The following is a 20,557-nucleotide window of genomic DNA, read 5'->3' as shown; positions in this document are numbered from 1 at the left end:
TGAGAAGAAATGGAAGTACGAGAGTAAGAGTAAGAGGATAATCGCGAAGCGAGTGTTGAGTGCTTTAATTTTTTTCTAATTGTAGTCGTTGATGACGATGTGAGAAGCAATATATAATCGAGATTAGTACCATCTAGAGAAACAAGGTTACCTAATGACCCGAGAATGATTCCTTATGCTTCTTTTGATACTTACTCGGTTTTCCTGGACGGAATGGTACTCCACCGGGAACGACTGGTCGACCGGGTGTTAACGGACCTAAGAAATAATAAAAAAAACAATTATAACAGAAATAATAAATAACATTCATTTTGCCTTTAAGTTTAACCGGTTCAGGACACTAATGATGCTAACGGGCCGCGTTTGTCTATTTTTACTAAAGGTAAGGTAAAAAAGAAGGTATTTGATAACTATAAGAGCCCTATTGTCTTGTTATACACATGTACGTAGTCAGACTTGCAATCGTTCCTTAAAAGTTTTTCTTCCCCCGCGGGTCCTTTATTTCAACTTAAGATTTACCTTTCAAGAAGCACCTCCTTTTTCGAGCTGCAATCTGCCTGGAATTCAAAGCCACGCCGTACACCTGCATACATGAAATCCTTCCTCGGAAGAAGCGACTATCACCAACCCTTGCACCCATTCTGACTGGATAATTCGTTGCTAACCTAAACCTTCCAATGCGCTTTCTTGCAACCATTCTGCTGTTAAGATACAATTTAGCAATACCTGTCCTTTCATCGTATGTAGCGCCCACGTATTGCCAGCGTCTTCGTGCAACGCCGCGGTATTGAACGTGAGGGGTGAAGCGCCGTCTTCGTCGACGCGTGAAACGAACAAACAGCGTGACAGGAGAGGTCATCCAGAGATGAACACCCCAGCCGTTCGGCATGTAGTTAAAAATAGGACCGGCACTTCCCTCGTTGTAGATCCAAGCCAAAAGGGTAATAGATCGCTTCGTGTCCAGCTTTCCCTTGTTAGGGAACTCGATGAAGCTGTTTGGTTTTCCCAAGAACTGCGTTGCAGTCATGGGACGTCCGTCCGGACCTGGGGCCTGTCTGACATTGCCCAGTCTTCCAGATGGATTGGAGAACACGCCGATGTCTCTTCCCTTAGTTCGATATGACAATGGATACAGCGCCATGGCACGCACATAACCTTTGGAAAAGAAGAACATGAGTCCACTTTTATAGGATTCATTATGTTATATCACTCGTATTTATACTCTGGGAAGTCAATAGCTACTTAATTTTTTTAAAGGATTTTTGTGGAATCCCCTTTAGGCAAACGAGATTAATTTTGATAGCCCACTCCAAAATGAGATTGTTAGTAAAGGGCTGGAAAACAGGAAAACAGTTGTGCACAGTTCTAAAAAGAACCTTTAATGAAGCTGGGCTCCATAAGCTTATCTCGTGCATTTGTGAGTGACAGCGATTGTTCTCAAGGACTGAAATAACGGTAAACTCTGAATATTCTTATATAGAAGAGAAGCGAAGGCCTAATTGTGAGTGCGTTCAACCTGGGATTTTGTCCCCATGTCCCTAGACATTTCAACCCGTATGTTCAGTAGCAATTCTTCACTGCTATTAAAATCAATACAGCTACAAGTTTATTAGTAAATAATAAAGATGGTAATTTTTTTTTTTTTTTAAGCTCGGTAATAAATAATAAAGATAAGATGTTCTACATGACACGAGCATGGGACAAAGAAAAATTCTGAGTCCCCGACGGGAATCGAACCCATGGCCTCCCAGATACCGGTTGGGCGCTCTAACCAACTGAGCTACGAGAGACTCGTTGTGAGTCTTAGAGTACTCTAAGAGTAACTCTAAGAGTACTCTAAGCTATAATAATGAGTTTTCACAGGCCAGACTTAACGGGCCTATGGCTGCGACATCTCACCTGCTAGAAGCAAATTTTCGGTGTATATAAAACACCAAAAGAAATGACATTGTGGAAAAGAAGTTAAATCTTGTATTTCAAGAAAGTTTTGTTACTTACGAGCTGGACGAGAAGGTTTTCCTGGTTTGCTTGGTTTGACAGCACCTTAAAAACAACGATAAGATCAAAAAGTTAAATCTATTTTTTTCTGATTATCATCCATAACTACATTCTAAGAATTAAAGGGTAAAACAAGACCACATCTTCATGTTGTTCATTTGCTTTGTTTACATCACCTATGTGCTTGACTATTTATTGATATCGCAAGGACAAATTAAATGTCGATCTTCCTTATAAAGAAAAGGGTTTCAACGAAAACTTTTAACACTATTGTTTACTATCATAATTATCATAATTTATACCTCATATCCAACTCATTATTCATCACAATCAGATAAGTTGTACCTCTATCAGGTTTCCTTTTTCCCTCAATTCACAACCTCGTTGAAAACCACCTTACCCCCCTTATTCATAAAAGGGTTGATATATAGATGCACAAGTTATAAAAGGGTAAAAAAAAAACAGTTTACAAAAAAAGGTCTGTTACCTGAGCACGCCTTGGTCTTAATAACCCTGACGATAGACGGCAAATTCTTAAATCCAGCCGTGTAAACATGTCTTCGCGATGATGCTATCTGGAACAGTTGCTTGATATTGTATCGCTTGCCAATACCAACTGCAAATAACTCCACGCTCTTTCTCTTCAGCGCGCGGGCAGCTCCGCTCACGCGGTCCTGGGAACGACCATCTGTCATCACGATCATCACCTGCTTTCGGCTACCGCGCCTGCGCCTAAACAGAACCCGCTGGGCATAGGACATAGCTAGCCCTGTTTTAGTGCCTCCTCTTGGGTATCTAATTTTGTCGATAGCTCTCAGTATATCTCGCTTCCTACTGTAGGTATTGAAGCTAAATATAAGTCGAGGACGGAATGAGAAAAGCACTACGCCAACACGAGTAAATCGTTTGGAGATCTTGAAGGAAACGACCATTCTTTTTACAAAGTTGAGACAGCGTTTAAAATTTCCTTTGCCATAGGCCTCGATGCTTCCGGAACCGTCAATGACGAAAACCATGTCGAGCTTGGCTTGGCAAACTGTAAAGAAATAGACATCCACCAGTAGTTAGTTAAAGAGAAATAAATTTATTTGCGCACATCGTTTTCTAGAAGCACGAGTCCTAGTTTTGTTTTAACCCTCTCGTAACTGGCAAAACAGCCTTTATAACAACTTCACCAACCGTTTTTATAACAGGAAAAAACGAAAGAACAAGGCCGTAACCAAACCTTTACCATAGACGAGGCAAGATCTTGCTAGGGGGTTCGTGGGGTATGCCCTCCAAAAACCTTTTGAAATCGAGAAGCTCTGAAACTCTTTCAGGAGACATTTTTCAAGAGGCATTTCTTAAGAAAAATCATTCTTGTTCAACTGGAGATTATTTTCCCAACAAAACATATTTTGTTTTTAATTTTGGGTAAAAATCTTGACGAGGCAAGTGCCTCGTCTTGCCTCTAGCTAGTTAAGGCCCTGAAGAATGTATGTTTATTTAAGTTACCGTACCAAAATTCGCAAGTAGCCAATCAGAAGCGCGATCTACTGTCCTGATATCCTACGATATCAAGTCACTGACCTGATATGCCACCATATCACGGTCACTTTGAAGTTAAGTATTGTTACTGTACAGTGAATTGAAAAGAGGTTTTATTAATAAAACAAAACTTCGTAATTTAAATTTAGCAGTATTTAGCGGTCACAAAAAGAGAAAAACATTCCCGCCAAAACTAAACTTGAGCGCGCTCGCCAATTTCGCGATGTTTGCCGACGAGTACTGAGACATTCAGACTTAAAAAAATGGAGTCGGAATTTCCAAATTTCTCGCTTAATTTTGTTTTTGAAAATTAGAGAATGAAACTTAACAAACGAGTGGAAAAAAGGCAAAGGAGGAACTTGGTAAAAGTGTTGAAGACCAAGTCAACACAATTTGCAGTTCGTACCTTGCAAGCATGGCTTCAACAGAGCGATAAATATAACTGAATTTTTTGGCTGAATTTGAGTACGGTAAATACCTAATCGTCCGTTTTTGGTACGCTTCGGCGGCATATCAGGCTCGTTTGGTCTCGCCATGGGTATTTTGGCTCGACTGCGTCTCGCCAAAATACGAACCATCGCTAGACCAAACTCGCCTGATATGCCGCCGAAGCGTACCAAAAAGGTACGATTAGTTATAATTATCGAAAAAATACGTTAAAATATCCTCAAGAAAATTTCAACTTGATGTATATCGAGCTGCTTCCAATTATAATTTCAGTTACGTGGGTACTGGTTGCTTAGCTTTTTGTCATCCCATTAAATAGCCACGGGAAAAGTTAAACAAAACTGGGAAATGCGTTTAAGAACCTAATCAGAACGCACAGAGTTCAAAGATAACTAATTATGAGTGCCCACCTTACTTACGAAAGTCATCGTTATAAGACAGAGAATTGAATTTTAAGATATAAAAATACCTTTTCCAGCCGGACGAATTGGAACACTTGGAACACCAGGGATGACGACTTTACCTGTTTAAAGGAAAAAAGGTAGATTTGTCCGCTGTGATAAGTTTGTGTCACTTGGAACATCTAGATATCCAAGGAAATCATGGACATTTTAGAAAAAAGTTAAAGAAGAAAAGAAAGTAATGTAACGTTTAGAAGGAAAGCTACTTGATTATCGCGCCAAAACGCGGCTGCTAGACTAAGGCGCGTACGCATCACGGCTGTCTGCTTAAAGAACGAACCATAGCTCGTTCAAACTGCTATGTTTCGTCGCCACAGTGTACCAACATAGTAAGATTAGCAGAACGGATCAAACTTAAAAGACGTTGAAATGCCCGTTTATACGTACGTATTTTAAGAAATATTTAACAATCGATGCATACCTTTCCTAAAGCATCTCCTCTTTCGGCGCAGGATCTGTCTTGCTTTTAGGGCCTGATCATACACCTGCATACACGAAATTCGTCCTCGGAAATACCTTCTGTCACCAATACGAGCACCCATTCTTACCGGGTAGTTTGTCGCGAGTCTTATCCTCCCGATGTATTTACTCGCTGTGAACCTTCGATTAACAAACAACTTCGCTCGCCCTGTTCGCCCGTTGTACGTTGCACCGACAAACTGCCACCGTCTGGGTGCGACTCTCCTGCTTACCACCGCTTTGGTGAAGCGGCGTCTTCCACGGCGCGTAAACCGCACGAATAGCGTTCTCGGTGAAATCATCCAAAAGTGTACACCCCAGCCGTTAGGCATGTAGTTGAAGATGGGTCCCGCGCGTCCTGTGTGGTAGATCCACGCCAAGAGAGTGATGGAGCGCTTAGTGTCTATCTTGCCTCGATTTGGGAATTCGATGAAACTGTTTGACCGACCAAAGAACTGATAGGAGCCATACGGTTTCTTATCGGGGCCTGGAGCAAGTCTTACGTTTTTGGGGATTCCTGGCGGATTTCCAAACAAACTGACGTCGCGACCAAGTGTTCGTGACGTCAGAGGGTACACGGCAGAGGCGCGTGCGGGACCTGAAAATGGCGGGAAAACTGATGCTTATCATCGAATCAAAACAGTGAAAACGTGATAGCTGCAAAACGTTTGAACTTCAAAAGTTTAACAAAAAGGAAATAAATCTTCATAGATATTCTTGTGTACAAGTATATAGAGCGTACGTTTTCGTGGTTTATAAGAAAAGCATTTTCAAATTAGTGATCAGGCGAATGAACGCTTCTCAATTGTTACTTTACTAACATTTTGTGTGTTACTTTCAATTCTTAAGTACAAAAATTTCAAAGTGATCCTTTCATAGTTCACAGGTAAGAATTAGTGCAATTGATGGGAATTGACATGAAAAATGTCTTTAATGACCAAAATGTTTACAGTCTCACACCTCGGTGAAAAAAATTAGGAGACAAATCAGCGGACGATATCCAAAGTAGTACGATACCTATTATTCATTTTATCATCATTTTCTCGGTACTCGAGTTATGAAAAAACGCTACGGATTGAACGTTTGAGGAACTTTTCTCGTCTTATTCATGCAGGACTTTATTATCGCTAAGGTTTTTGAAGTAAAAACAATTAAACTGATTTTGCCGTGCAAAAAACTAAGCCGAACTTACGAGGGGGTTTTACTGGTCGCACTGGTCGGGCTGTAGGTCTGACTGGAGGCCTCACTGGGGGTCTGGCAGTAGGTTTAACAGCTGAAACAAAATCAGGAGTTACAATAAGTACAAACGTTGGAAATAAATATGAGGGTTTGTGAAAAGTTTTACGTAGGTGTTGTTTAAGCAGATTACAATTGTTAGAATAGTAAGGGGTTAGTCGTAGGCACTTCTTAAAAAAGGTAAACCCGAACAAAGGAGGAAATTAACAAAGGAACAAATAATCACGTATAATTGGTTGCAGCATAATAGGAAGCAGAATTGAAAGCAATAAAAACAGTCAATTTTAAACGCGGTCATACATTCTATCGGCCATTCTAAAACTCCAATTGACGATTTGTGCGCCGCGCCCTGCTTAAAAAGCCATTAGAGCTGACCAACACCCCGTCCCCCTCCCGAATTGGAGCAAGAAAGGGCCTAACGTAGCTCCTTTCCTCCCCCTTTTTCTAGCAAGCAAAGGGCGTATTGCCTTCCCTTTTCCTTGTCTGCTGTGCACCACTCGATCCGCAACTGGAGATAACATACCTTTGCAAGCTTTCGACTTAATCACCCGCACAATGTTAGGTAGATTCCTGAATCTCGCCACATAAACATGCCTCTTGGTTGACGCTATTTGTATGAGCTGTCTGATATCGTACTTCTTGCCGATACCAACAGCAAATGTCTCGATTCCTGAGCGATGTAGTGCCAGGGCTCGACCGCGCACTCGGTCACCAGATCTCCCGTCAGTCATCACGATCAAAACTGGCTTACGTCTTCTGCTCCTGCGCTTAAACAGATACTGCTGAGCATACGACAATGCGTAGCCCGTTCTTGTGCCTCTTCGGAAGTACGGTATACGGTCAATGGCTTTCATGAGAAGCCTTTTTTTGTTATATCTGTTGAAGCCAAATACTTTTCGTGCTCTGCTGGAATACACAACAGCCCCGACGCGTGTGTATTTCCTTGAGATTTTGAAGGAAGCGACTAATCTTTTGACGAAATTGAGGCAACGTTTAAAGTTTCCTCTGCCCGAGGCCTCGATGCTTCCGGAGGCGTCGATTACGAATGCCAGGTCAATCTTGGCAATGCAAACTGTAAAGCAAAGGAGAAATGAAACCATGAACAGTAGTGTCATGTGTCATAGTCATATGGTAGAGTATTCTTTAGTGTTTGCCATAAGAAGACCGTCTAGAGGAATTAACGGTTCGTTTGTTTGAAACCCTACCATGCATAGAAAACATTAACAATACACTTGTTCTTAGGCTTTTGGTGCTGTACTATTTTGTGGTGTGCTTAATGACATCACTTCATCTTTAGTGGGTACGGCATGATATTTAATTCATATTTTATGTTGTAGAAAGTACCTTCATAATTAAAGAGACTTTAAAATAATTATCTTTCTAAGGTATAAACGATTCAAAACAAAACAAAAAAGCAAATAGGTCATTCTAAGCTACAAAACAACAAGGATATTCAAGTTGCAGTAATAAAGAAAAAAATCTTGAGCAATAGATTGATTTAGACCATTTAGGCTAATCTTTTCAAGTATCGCCGGCCATCCCTGATAAAGGACTGTTTGGGGGGAGGGGCGAGCGCCCGGGCGAGGGGGAGCGCCGAGAAAGGGCGGAGGTTTAAAAGCTCCAGGCTAGATAAAGACATAATAAATAAGCCTCTGTTCTAGTTAGGGAAATAATTCTCAATTAACACAGGAGGTACAAAAAGGAAAATTAAAAACAAACAAACAACAAACAGTAGTCACCTGGTCCAGCTGGGCGAATTACTGGTGGTACAATTACAGGGCCTGAAACAACAACAAAAATGTCTCTGTATGTCTGACTTTTTCTCCAAAGAACAGACTTACAAAAATTAATTAAATAATAAATCGATCAATCAATCAGTTTCCTGTAGCTAATAACGATATCTCCGAACGAATTTATAGATAAAAAATAAAACTGTTCAGTGGCATTGCCAATGGCAGCAGTTTCAGTTGAAAAGAAACGTAATGATTCTTTTTCTCGAGCAAATTGTCTGTATTTTATGTTACCTTTTGTAAAGCATCTCTTTTTGCGTCGTAGAATCTGCGATGACGTCAAGGGCTGATCATACACCTGCATACACGAGATGCGACCAAGGAAGTAACGCTTATCGCCCACACGGGCTCCCATCCTGACGGGATAGTTAGTGGCCAATCGTATTCTTCCGACGCGTCTACTCGCTACGAAACGCCTGTTGACAAACAACTTAGCAATTCCAGTCCTACCATCGTACGTTGCTCCTACAAACTGCCATCGACGCGGTAAGACTCTCCTACTTGTCACAGCCGCGGTGAAACGCCGTCCTTTACGGCGCGTAAAGCGTACAAACAGCGTCCTAGGTGAAATCATCCAAAAGTGCACGCCCCAGCCGTTCGGCATGTAGTTGAAGATGGGTCCAGCGCGGCCTTCGTGGTAGATCCACGCTAAGAGGGTGATGGACTGTTTTGTGTCCAGTCTACCGCGGTTGGGGAACTCGATGTAGCTGTTTGTTTGACCAAGGAATCGTGTTGCAGTGTTCGCTCTTCGATCAGGGCCTGGTACGTACCTGATGCTTCGCGGGATTCCCGCGGGATTGCTGTATAAACTGATGTCGCGGCCACGTGTACGTAAGGTAAGTGGGAAAACGGCTTGTGCTCGAGGACGAACAACTAAAATAAAAAAAAATATACATTAATGTGTGATTTGCGTTGAGTCAACTTTAGTGAGCTTAGTTTAACTGATACACATATTTGGTAGTAAAAGGATATGACTTGTAATGTGGAGTGTTATGGTTGACCTAAAAAGGGGCCCACGTATAGACTGGCAAGAAATTATTTGGCCAAAGATAAGATTTCAACTACGACATCCGGTCGGGATATATGTCCCGCTCTTCCGTACGGACAGATGAATGTGACTGATAAAAAAAACATAAGAGCAAAAAAAAAAAAAAGAGTATGATAATGATTAACTAAGTACGGGCATGCTAAGCGATTTGGGTTTCACCATGTGCTTTATCGATCGGACGGAAACCATCCAAAACAAACATTCTTTAATCTGAGGGCAAGAAATGTTTACTTATTGATTAACTCAAGAATCCTTCTCGGATCCTTTTACTTTTTCCTTACCAGGCCGAACTGGGGGTTTACGTGGTCGTGTTGGACGACGTGTTGGACGAGGTCTCGGCCGAGCAGGGAGTGGCCTCACTCCTACAACGCAATGTACGACAATGTTATAAGGTTAAGTCTGTGTCCGAGCCATGAGGCTCATACACCGGAGCTTATCCCGGTTTCCGTAGCATGCGACTAGGAGTATTGCTACTCCCCCCTGAATGGGATGCTAGTCCATCGCAGGGTTACCCCCCAGCAGTAAGTTCGCCGGTACCCATATACACCTGGGTGGAGAGAGGCACTGTGAGAGTAAAGTGTCTTGCCCAGCACAACGCAGCGCCCCGGCCAGGCCTCGAACCCGGGCCGTTCGACTCGGAGTCGAGCGCGCTAACCATAGGCCACCGCGCCTCCCACGATAATGTTATAAAGGTACATAATAAGAGTGACAGAATAAACGACCTGAGGTTAGTGAAAGTAACAAAGTAAATTTTCACCAATGACGCGACTTTCAAGTTTCTGTAACAATCGACGTGAGTAAAGGGATACCCTCTTTTTATGAAAGTAGAAGCTAAGCTCGGAACATGGCAAAAAAGGGTTTGGATTGCTTTCAAAATAAGAAGGAAGTCACAATAACTGGCATTCAGCACGAAAACACGCAGAGGAGTAATTACGCTGGTTTGTCAGTTGAACACAAACAGTACACAAGTTGCTCGTACGCTTTTAGTAAGTTTAAACGAGAACAGACAAATAATATAAAATTGACCGTGTGCCCATCACCCTGTGGATCCATAGCTAATTCAAAAAATCACTTTTCAAATCATTTTAATTTGACATAGTTGGCTAAACCAAATCCCAGGTAAACATTACACAGAAACATCACTGAACGTCCGGGGACTATTCACAAGAGTCATAACCCACCTCTAAAGCACCTTGTCTTGCGCTTGATGATCTGCCACCTTGACAAAGCCCTTCCATAAACCTGCATACAAGAGATTCTACCGCGGAAATATCTGCGTCCTCCAACTCCCATTATTGCAGGAATGTTAGTACCAAGACGAACTCTTCTCAGCCGCTTACTAGAAACAAGCCTTCCGTTAACATAGATCTTTGTTAGCCCCGTTGTCCCTTCATAGGTAGCGCCTACAAACTGCCATCTACGATACCGCAGAACCCTACGCGCTCTCAGTGGGCGAATTCTGGTGTTTCGTGATCCACGCGGGATGATTCGCATGGACAAACTGCGTCCCTTTCTGACGGAGAAATCGACGCCATATTTGAAGATTGGTCCCGGGCCCTCTGGGTAAAGCCAAGCGAGTAAGGTAATAGAATTCTGCGCGTCCAAACGACCGCGATTAGGGAATCGGATGAAGCTGTTTCTACGGCCGTAGAATTGGTATGACGTTCCTGGTCGTGCATCAGGTCCCACAGCGGGCCTCACATAGCCTAGAATACCCGCTGGGTTGCCATAGAGACCGACGTCTTTTCCTCTGGTGCGAGATTGGAGAGGATAAATGGCCAGAGCACGGGCAGGTCCTGAGGAATAAATTGGAAAATGTTTAATTGAGTAGCGTGGGAACAGTTGACTACTGACAGACGCTTATCTGCGTATGAGCTATATCAATAATTAGGGACCTTCATATAGGAGTACGAGAACGACTTTTAAAACCGAAACCTTTTGCCCTCAATTGTCATATTCCACACCAATCTCTCTTACTGACCCTTTTCAACTGGTCAGCAATAGGGAGAAGTGAGGGCTCCTACTCGTCCTCGATCTTGTACTTGTACTCGTACACCGATCTGAAGGTCTCTATTGCAAAGACAACAACAACAGCAATAACAACAAATGGAAACAACGTGGTCACTTACCGGGCTTAGAAGGACGGCGTGTCGGCGGACGCGTCGGCGGCCTGGTGGGGTAGGGTTTGACTGGCTTCACGGGTGGTATAAATTTATCTGAAAGTAAACATAAACAAGTTTACTGAGTAGAAAACAAGGCTTAATGGATGAACAAAAACTTGCTTTTGTTATCGACAAAATCTTTTATTTTTTCTAGTTTCATTTTTTTTTCATATCTTTCTCATTTTTGAAAAAGTATATCAGCAGACGGATATTATTGTTTTGTAACTTTCAGTTACTAACACAAATCACATGAATTGCAGCAACAATGTTTCCTAGAAGGTCTGTCCTTTTAATATGCCCGTGACTTTCACGAATGTGCAACCTATTGTGGTGTTTTTCTTTAGGAGAAATTGGATGTCCCTTTCTCTCTAAATCACTAGAGAGTTAAATGATTGAATAAATAGATCAATAACAGAGTAGAAAATAATTTTAAAACTAAGAGAAGCATATCTTCTTAAGCAGAGAATGTTACCAACCTGACTTGCAGATCTTCTTTTTCATCAAGGTGACAACAGACTCAAGATTCCTGAAGGCGGCTGTATACACGTGTCGGCGGTCAGTAGCGATGTACTGTAGTTCACTAAAACTGTAGCGCCTTCCAATACCCACAGCAAACGTTTCCACTCTTGACCGCTGTAGCAACGCGGTTGCGCCGCGAACGTCATCTTTAGACGCCCCGGTGGTCATCAAAACGAGGACCCTTTTCCTGGAGGTCCGTCGTATGATGTTCGTGTAAGAGTACTGCAGCGCAGCCCCGGTATAGCGTGCGCCGCACACCAGTTTCATGTTGTTGATGACCCGAATGATGTAGGATTTTTTGGCGCTGAAGCTGATTAACAGTTTGGGCGACTGGGCGTACAATACCAAACTTATTCGAACTCGTTTTACCGAGATACGGAACTCGCCGACTAAGCGAGTCAGGAAGTTCTTGACTCGAATGAAGTTAGCTTTGGTGAAACGATCGTTTTCGCTGCAAGCGTCAATTACAAAGGTAAGGTCGATCTTGGGTTTGCAAACTGAAATTAAAAATAAAACATATGAACATTAATAATATTAAACAAAATAGTGAAGAAATAAAACGTTACTAATTTAAGTCTTTGATTTTCATTTTTTTTTCTGGAGAAAGTCTACCAATTTTGTGCTTGGAATTTAGTTAGAAAATACTGGTTTACGAATTTTAATAGGTTGTGGTTTTCAAGGAAGCCAAGCTACTTTTTTGGACACAATTGTCAAAAATGTTGTGTTCCTGCGAGAGCAATTTTTATTCTGTAGAAACTCTAATTTATTTAGGTAGCCACTAAGTTCTACATGAAAATAACTGTTTAGCCTTTTGACTATAGTCAATTGTCTCCTGTTGTGGATGGTTATAATAAAACGAACATATCAAGTTAACAGATTGCGCTCTAACCTTTTTCCTTTGGTCCTGGCGGCCCACCTGTATTTGACGAAAATTAAGGAAAAGGTTAGTTATATCAGACCGAAAAATTCACTGGACCTAGTCGAGAACAATGTCGTTCTTCATTTCATAAAAAAAGTTCCTTCGATTCTGAAATAATTATCATAAAACGAATTGCAGGAATTCCAATGTGAAAGCATAGGTTTGTTGCCTCGATAAATAATAGTAAAGAGATTAAACCAGCAAACAGACAAACAAGCAAGCAAGAAAACAAAAAACAAACAAACTAACTAAATATTTTACCAACTAACAAGCAAACGAACGAACGAGCAAGCGACAATCTGACAGGCAGACACTAGATAGACAGACAGACAGACAGACAGACAGACAGACAGACAAAAACTCACGTCTAAAGCACCGCTTCTTCCTGCGTGCAATCTGGTTAGGATTCAGCGCGACATCAAACACCATTACGCACGAGACTCGTCCCCGGAAATACCGTCTGTCTCCTATCCTGGCGCCCATTCTGACCGGGTAATTCGTGGCAAGTCGAATCCTTCCGAGCCTCCTTTGTGCTATCAATTTACTATCAAGATATAACTTCGCATATCCTGTAATATAATCATACGTAGCTGCAATGTACTGCCATGTTCGTGGTTTTATCACACGGCCAGAGAGCGCTGCCGTTGACTTTCGTCCTTGTCGACGCGTGAAACGTACAAATAGCGTTTGCGGCGACACCATCCATAAATGGACGCCCCAGCCGTTCGGCATGTAGTTGAAGATTGGACCAGCGCGACCTTCGTGGTAGATCCACGCCAGAATTGTGATTGATGTTCTTGTGTCGAGTTTCCCGCGATTTGGGAACTCGATGTAGCTGTCGCGGCGTCCATAGAACTGGTACGAGCCACCTGGTAACTTGTCAGGGCCTGGTGCCGAGCGCACGTATCCCAGTTTTCCTGGCGGGTTGCCGAACACGCTTATGTCTCGGCCTCTTGTACGAGATGTCAATGGGTAGAATGCTGAAGCTTTAAATGGTCCTAAAATAACAAGAGAAATCAGTAGGCGTATAAAGGGCCTGAAACTTATATAGCGCGTATATTAAAAATGTTGCGAGGAAAAACGAACACGAACCATGTACTGCACGAAGTGAAATGGCGCTTAGAAAGGTTTGTCTGCCACAAATGGCAGCTTTCAAGGTATTTAAAGGTAACTTTGTATTAAGTCACGGTTTCAGTCACTGTTTAGTTTTTGTTATTTGGGTATAATAGAAGTCACCTTTGTACCTGGGTGAACATTATCCATTTATTCATCTTACCTTTTGGTCTTGTAGGTTTCGTTGTCGGCTTTGGTGTTGTCGGCTTTGGTGTCGGTTTGGTTGAAGGCACTGTCAAAGAAAACAAGAAATAATTCACTACTTGGTCAAATAATGCAACAAACAGACAACATATCACAACAAATAAAAACATGGATAATAATAAGCTATCGCCACTATTACCTCGTGGTTATCGCTTCTAAATCGCTATTTTAAATGGAATATTTATATTAGAAAAACAAACATTTTAGAGTTAATTCCTGATGTTAGCTCTAATGCAATTAAAAGCTTTCGTTGGCCACTAACTTTTTCACCTCTAGGCGCTAAACAAAGGGCTAATTTATTGCAACGTAAAGTGGGCGTTGTCTTCTTGGCAACCTCGTAATTCCGAGAGAAGCAATAGGAATAATACAACTACGAGTCATCGGGCATGACTGTACACTTTTTCGTACCAAATCCTGGGAAACTTAGATCACTGTTCAAATCTGCGAATCTCATCTCTGAGGTTAGTAACGACCAACGCACCTAAATTTTAACGTTATTTAGTTAAGGTATAACTCACAAAACTACTTACATGGCCTGAAGCACGTTTTGCTAGCCGCCAAAATTTCTTTCCGGTTAAGCGCGCGACTGTAAATCTGCACGCAGAAGATCCTTCCCTTGAAGTAGCGTTTGTCGCCGCGACGCGCACCAATTCTGATTGGATAGTTTGTAGCCAATCGGAATCGTCCAATGCTCTTTACCACAAGAAGCCTCGAGTTCACCCACAGTTTAGCAACGCCAGTCTTGTAGTCGTACGTGGCACCGATGTAATTCCACGCCCTGTAACGTATCTTTCTGCTCGTGACGACTACCGCCTTGGTGAACACGCCGTCTCTGCGGACGAACCTGGCAAATAACGTGCGTGGTCCCACCATCCATAAGTGGACACCCCAACCAGGGCCAGGTCTGTAGTTAACAATAGGACCTTTGATGCCCTCATGGTAAACCCATGTCAGAATGGAAATTGACGCTACCGTGTCCAGTTTTCCGTTATTTGGAATTTCTATGTAGCTGTTACGGTTCCCGTAGAATTGGGTGGCTCCGTCTTTTCGTCCGTCTGGGCCTGGGCCGATTCTCACGCCGACTCTTCTTCCGGTTGGGCATCTGCGCGGGCTGATGTCACGTCCTCCATTGATTCTATCCAGAGGGTAAACAGCGACAAGAAGAGGAAGAACTAAAATAAATTAAAGAAGATGTGTGAGTTGGCGAGAAATAAAATATGCATGGTTGCCACAGACAACAGTTCTTCGAAGTTTCCTGACTTTTCCGTGACAAAATCAAATTTCCCTGACCAAAAATGCTTAAAAATTGTCAGACTATAGTTGCAGCCTCCAGCCTCCATTTCCAAAGTAGAAAAAAAATTTGTTAATCACTGAGATCACATTGTCCTGAAATATTTCTTCCAGCCTTCAATGGTATTAAATCAGCGGTGATATAACTTTCGAATTTCTATGACTTTTCGTTCAATATGTCAATTTTCCCTGACTCAAAAGGGGAAAATTCCCTGACTTATTCCCTGACCTTGAGAAATTTTATTTTCCCTGAGTATTTCCAGACCTGTGACAACCCTCGGTATGCCATGGAGTATATGAAATATGCCCAGACAACATAGATAAACTTAAGTAATTTGCAATGTTGACTTGACTAGAAGGCCTAAAAACCACAATTCAACTCTTGTTTAACGAAAACAAGACATGTTGTTCTCACCTGGTGGTGGAGGAGTAGGTGTTGGTCGGGCTAATGAAGGAAAAAGCAAACTCAAAATATCAGTATCAATATTGAAATGAAAATTTAAATAACGTACACTATCACAAGTTCTTCCAATCAATAAAGCAAGCCTCTGAACATATTGTTGTAATTTCTGGATATTTTAAACTACATTGTTGATAGAAAAGAAAGTAATTAGAGCAGCAAAGTAGTGTAGCGTAAGGCAATGAAACTTAAATGAGAGTAAAACCAGGGTTCAAAATAACGGCCAGTCAACGGGCAATGTCCGACCAAGGTGACAACTTGTCCAGAAAAGTTTCGGTTTGCCGGTCATTTTGACAAGTTATGCACATGGCTCGTTTTAAAAATAAGAACTAAACACCCGAAAAATAAGTTGTACCAGTTTATAACAACTTTTTGAACTTTAGCTTAATAGGCTATTACCGTAAAGCTAGACAAGCCGCACCTTGAGTTTAGAAGATCACATTTTGGAAAAAGGGATTAAGAAAGAATAAGTATTGCTATGACTGTGTTGGGTCCGAAAAATATTTTGAGCCCTGAAAATGAAGTTTATAATTCAACAAAATGCGTGGTTGGGAAGTTATGCACTGTAGATTTGTTATTATGGAAGTGCGGTTTGTGGTTCAGAAAACAAACAAACAAACAAGCAACAAAAACACAAATAAGACAAACCTCTGAAACATTTCTTTTTGAGACCTCTGAGTTGTCTTCCATTCAACGCTCTATCGTAAATCTGCAGACAAGCTATTCGACCGCGGAACAGTCGTCGATCCCGGGGCTTTTTCCCTGATATAGCTGGGTAATTGGTCGCCAACTGGATTTTTCCAATGTTCCTCTGAGAGATAGGTATGGCGTCATTCCACAGAGTAGCCAGGCCTGTGACGTAGTCGTAAGTTGCTGCTATGTAGTTCCAGGCCTTAGGTTTGATTCTCCGGCTTGTAACAACGCTGATGGTTTGCAGGGACCTTGGCACGAACTTCACCAGGAGTGTGCGGGGATTTTTCATCCAAAGATGTACCCCCCAGCCGCGTGGGAAGTAGTGGAAGATCGGTCCGCTACCTTCAGGGTAGACCCACACGACTATGGTGAGAGAGTTCTTTGTATCCAGGCAGCCTTTGTTCGGGAAGAATATGTAGCTGTTCGCGATGCCCTGGAGATAGTACGAGCCAAGAGGAAGGCCATCGGGACCTGGTGCTGGTTTGACGTTGACAAGCCTGGCAGCTCTGTTACGGTTTATGCTCAAGTCTCGTCCTCGTGTCACGCCATTTAGTGGGTATATAGCTCTAGCAGCTGCTGAGCCGGTTACTGAAGAAAAAATATGCCACAATTGGTAAATTAAAAGGTGAGAACTTTTAGAGGTCATTGGAAATATCAAGCTAAGACTTTAAGCTAAGTTTGAAAGAAAATGCATAAAAAAATTGGACAAACTCCCAATAGGGTGGCTCAAAAAGTAGATTATCCGTATTTACAACCCTCCAAGTTGCGAACATTTAATCGCCATGGCGACTAGAATTTAAGAACTGGCGACTAAATAGTAGAACAAGTTGCCATCATGGCGACTACAAGATGACTGCTCCGGAGCTTGAGCAAACTATCATCCGAACTAACATGCTCTGTATGTCATGGATTAATTTTGAAAAATTAGTTTTTCTACTATTTAAACCTACTGGAGATCAGTACCTCATCATTTTTAGGTTTTTAAGCATATTTTTTTATTCTTTTTGATTTTTTCACTGCGTTTTTCCAGGGAAAACGTTTGCGGTAAAATTTTGTTTCATTCACGCTTTCACATAAATAGTTAGTCGCCAAATGGCCACTAAGGAAAAAAGTTAACTTGGAGAGTTGTGTAAAGTGACGCTGTATTGCTTATTACAGTAAAACTACTTGCAGAATTCATTAAACTAGTTATATCCTTTGAACTTTTTTTGCTAGATTGTAAAGGTTGCTATTATCAAATGTACAACAACGTCCAATCGGTGGGTTAGAGACTTTTATTCTGGCAGAATAGTGCGATCCTTACGACTACATGTTTAGAAACGCCCCTGTTGCCCGTAAATTAAACCCATAATCGTATCTATAACTAAATCCTCGATTTTGATTGGTCTGAGCGCATCTATTTGTCGCGTAATTGGCGAGCGATCACGTGGGTCTCCAAAGACAGGTATCCAAATTGAACAACTTTAAATCGGATACCTGTAATTGGACAACTTCGCCATTCGCGCGCCAATCACGTGCATTTAAATGGGTTCTTTCTTCCTGTATTCCTTCTGTTTGTACAACCACAATTGAATTTACCTTTGAATTTTGACAAGAAAAAGGTTATTAAAGACATCATAACCTCGAATTTTGTTATCGATACGATTAATTAGTAATTGGACCTCGTTTCATACAATTCAGAAAGTAATCGTGCTCGAAATTTTGAAATGACTTGCCCGATTCCTTCCTAAATTGTGCCCCACTTAGTCTAATTACTATTATACTACTAATACAATACCTGAGCATGCTTTGACTCGTATGGTATCCAGTACTGCAGCCAATGTCCTCAAAGACGCCGTGAACACGTGCAGTCCATTTGTAGCGATCTTGAACAACTGCTTCCTGCTAAATCTTCGACCAATACCAACTACGAATACTTCAATTCCCACGCGCTTTAAAACGCGCCCCACTCTTTGCACCCTGTCTATTGAGCGTGCACTTGCAAACACCACGAGGACGCGTTTTCGTCCACATTGGCGCCTTCCTCTAAACAGGTATTTGCGAGCGTAATACAGAGCTCTCCCTATCCTTAGACGACCCCGCTGCAGTCGGATTCTTCGTATGGCTGATAGCATGGAAGATGCCCTGTAAAACCGATTAAACCGGAACAGGAGCCTGGGTCTTGACGCGTATGTTACCATGCCTACGCGGGTTTCTTGAGAGGAGATTCGTAGCGAGTAGAGAAGTCTTGCCATGTATCGTGTGAGCAGTTTGAAAGCACCTCGCCCTGATCGTCGCAAGTTGTAGGAGCTGTCAATAAGGAATCCTAGATCCATGTTCGCTCTGCAAGCTGGATAAAAAAGTGAAGATAAATGTTAAGCAATACGTTTTCCAATTTGTTATAAAAAAATGTAAGGGGAAGGACGTTGTGAATTGAATTTTGTCACAGGAGGTTTACTCAAAACGCCTGAATAACGCTACATAGCGAATGGTCTTGAGCATATATCATGCTTGGGATAAACTTGGTAACTTACGCCTTGGTGGGGTGGGCTTGGTAGGTGTCGGCCGTGTTGTAGGTGTGGTTATAACCTCTGTTTAAGGAGAACAAAGATGATAGTGTTAGTTAAAACTAACGGCAACGTAAAACTAACGGCAAAGTTAATGAAGTTGTTTAACGAAGGACCAAGCTTTTTTAACGAAAAGATAATTCTCTTTTGATGATATACCATAAGCAATCGCCAGATTGATCAATTGATCAATCAGTCATGAAATACATAAATAAATAAATGATCGATCGATCGATCGATCGTAATACTCAATCAATTAATCAATCGATCTATCGATCAATCAATCAATTACTCAATCAATCAATCAATCAATCATCAATTAGTCAGTGAATTAATCGTGTTTGCTCCATGAATCATTCCATCGACTGATGAAGTAAAGATAGGAATGTTCCACGAAACAGACCTCAAACAATCCTGAGAAATTTGCATTGAAAAAATAGTGTTAAACATTAACTAGCATCATTTTCAAACATAAAGGTATCTTTGCTTACTTGTCTTCAAACAAAGTCTCTTCGCGGCCTTGATTTGTATTGGTCGAAGTGGGACGTCGTATATCTGCACACAAGTTATTCGTCCACGGAAATACCGCTTGTCCCCAATGCGGGCTCCCATCCTTGCTGGGTAGTTCGTAGCCAGTCGGATCCGCCCGATTCTTTTCTGAGCAACTTCTTTGTAATCGATATACAATCGGGCATATCCCGAACGCTGATCATAGGTAGCAGTGACGAAATTCCAAGCCTTGGGCTTAATAAGGTTTGTATGTAATGGCGCTGTAAACTTTCGTGTACGCGTCACGAAACGTACCATCAAAACTCGTCTACGGACCATCCACATGTGCACGCCAAACCCGTCAGGCTTGTAATTGAAGATTGGGCCAACCGGACCATCTGGATTGATCCAAGCCAGGATAGAGATGGAGTTTCTAGCGTCCAGACGACCTTTGTTAGGGAACTCGATGTAACTGTCTGAACGACCTTTGAACCTAAATGAGCCACCAGGCCTTCCGTCTGGACCCAGACCAGGTCGCACATTTGCCATGCGCCCTGATGGGTTTTTACTTCTGCTGACGTCACGGGTGTTGTAGCGAACGTTTAAGGGATAAAACGCCATGGCCGGAGGCAATGCTAGTAGAACAGAAAAAAATATACCATTTAAACTGTTGATCGTTGAAAGTTTCACAACACCCCCGTTACATATCGGATATTAAGCAGTCTCGTAATGGTTTGCACGACCAATCAACTGTCCAAGATACTAAGTTATTTCTGCACATAATAGAGTGGCTTTCACTTGAGTATCGAAAGTAAATCGCGTTAACTTTGGTTTTGCATTACTTCGCCTTGTACCAATCGTGACTCGCACGCGCACGTTTTCCCGCGCTTCGTACCGGCTACATGTATTTGCCTCGAGTTTTGATTGGTTCACTAGATTGTTTGCATCCTTTGTGATTGGCCAGAGTGACAACTTTGATTTGGCTTTACGACACTCGATTGAAAGCCGCTCAAAATGCAACGTGCCGTAACTTTGCGAGAGAGCTGTATGGTCTGGTGGCAATTGCGAAAATTCACACGACAAAGGAATAAAAATGAAGTCGGATACTTACCAGGGGAAGGTGTTGTTGGTGTATAAGGACCTACAAACAGTTTAAATACGATTAGTACCTTTGAAATTCACAGAAGACATGAAAT

General features: G+C 42.0%; 1 protein-coding gene across 6 annotated transcripts in view; it reads right to left on the bottom strand.

The window, feature by feature from the left end:
- The window catches only part of LOC144645251 (uncharacterized), a 109,137-nt gene that overhangs the window by 52,215 nt on the left and 36,365 nt on the right, over positions 1–20,557 (bottom strand). For all 6 annotated transcript variants that reach the window (XM_078504737.1, XM_078504736.1, XM_078504738.1 and 3 more), the window contains exons 13-36: positions 20,473–20,502; positions 19,364–19,996; positions 18,840–18,896; positions 18,104–18,655; positions 16,282–16,914; positions 15,589–15,618; positions 14,414–15,055; positions 13,843–13,911; positions 12,932–13,564; positions 12,537–12,563; positions 11,605–12,144; positions 11,096–11,182; positions 10,148–10,762; positions 9,248–9,328; positions 8,153–8,791; positions 7,868–7,909; positions 6,652–7,200; positions 6,085–6,165; positions 4,855–5,490; positions 4,442–4,495; positions 2,486–3,034; positions 1,999–2,043; positions 520–1,155; positions 196–258 (exon numbers count right to left, since the gene is read on the bottom strand). In XM_078504737.1, coding sequence (XP_078360863.1) covers positions 196–258; positions 520–1,155; positions 1,999–2,043; positions 2,486–3,034; positions 4,442–4,495; positions 4,855–5,490; positions 6,085–6,165; positions 6,652–7,200; positions 7,868–7,909; positions 8,153–8,791; positions 9,248–9,328; positions 10,148–10,762; positions 11,096–11,182; positions 11,605–12,144; positions 12,537–12,563; positions 12,932–13,564; positions 13,843–13,911; positions 14,414–15,055; positions 15,589–15,618; positions 16,282–16,914; positions 18,104–18,655; positions 18,840–18,896; positions 19,364–19,996; positions 20,473–20,502 — 7,923 coding nt within the window. The remainder of the gene's footprint in view (positions 1–195; positions 259–519; positions 1,156–1,998; positions 2,044–2,485; positions 3,035–4,441; positions 4,496–4,854; positions 5,491–6,084; positions 6,166–6,651; positions 7,201–7,867; positions 7,910–8,152; positions 8,792–9,247; positions 9,329–10,147; positions 10,763–11,095; positions 11,183–11,604; positions 12,145–12,536; positions 12,564–12,931; positions 13,565–13,842; positions 13,912–14,413; positions 15,056–15,588; positions 15,619–16,281; positions 16,915–18,103; positions 18,656–18,839; positions 18,897–19,363; positions 19,997–20,472; positions 20,503–20,557) is intronic.

The sequence above is a fragment of the Oculina patagonica genome, chromosome 3 (assembly GCF_052425735.1).
Source record: "Oculina patagonica isolate OP01 chromosome 3, crgOcupat, whole genome shotgun sequence".
NCBI lineage: Eukaryota > Metazoa > Cnidaria > Anthozoa > Scleractinia > Oculinidae > Oculina > Oculina patagonica.
This window is presented reverse-complemented; position numbering and strand designations above follow the sequence as displayed.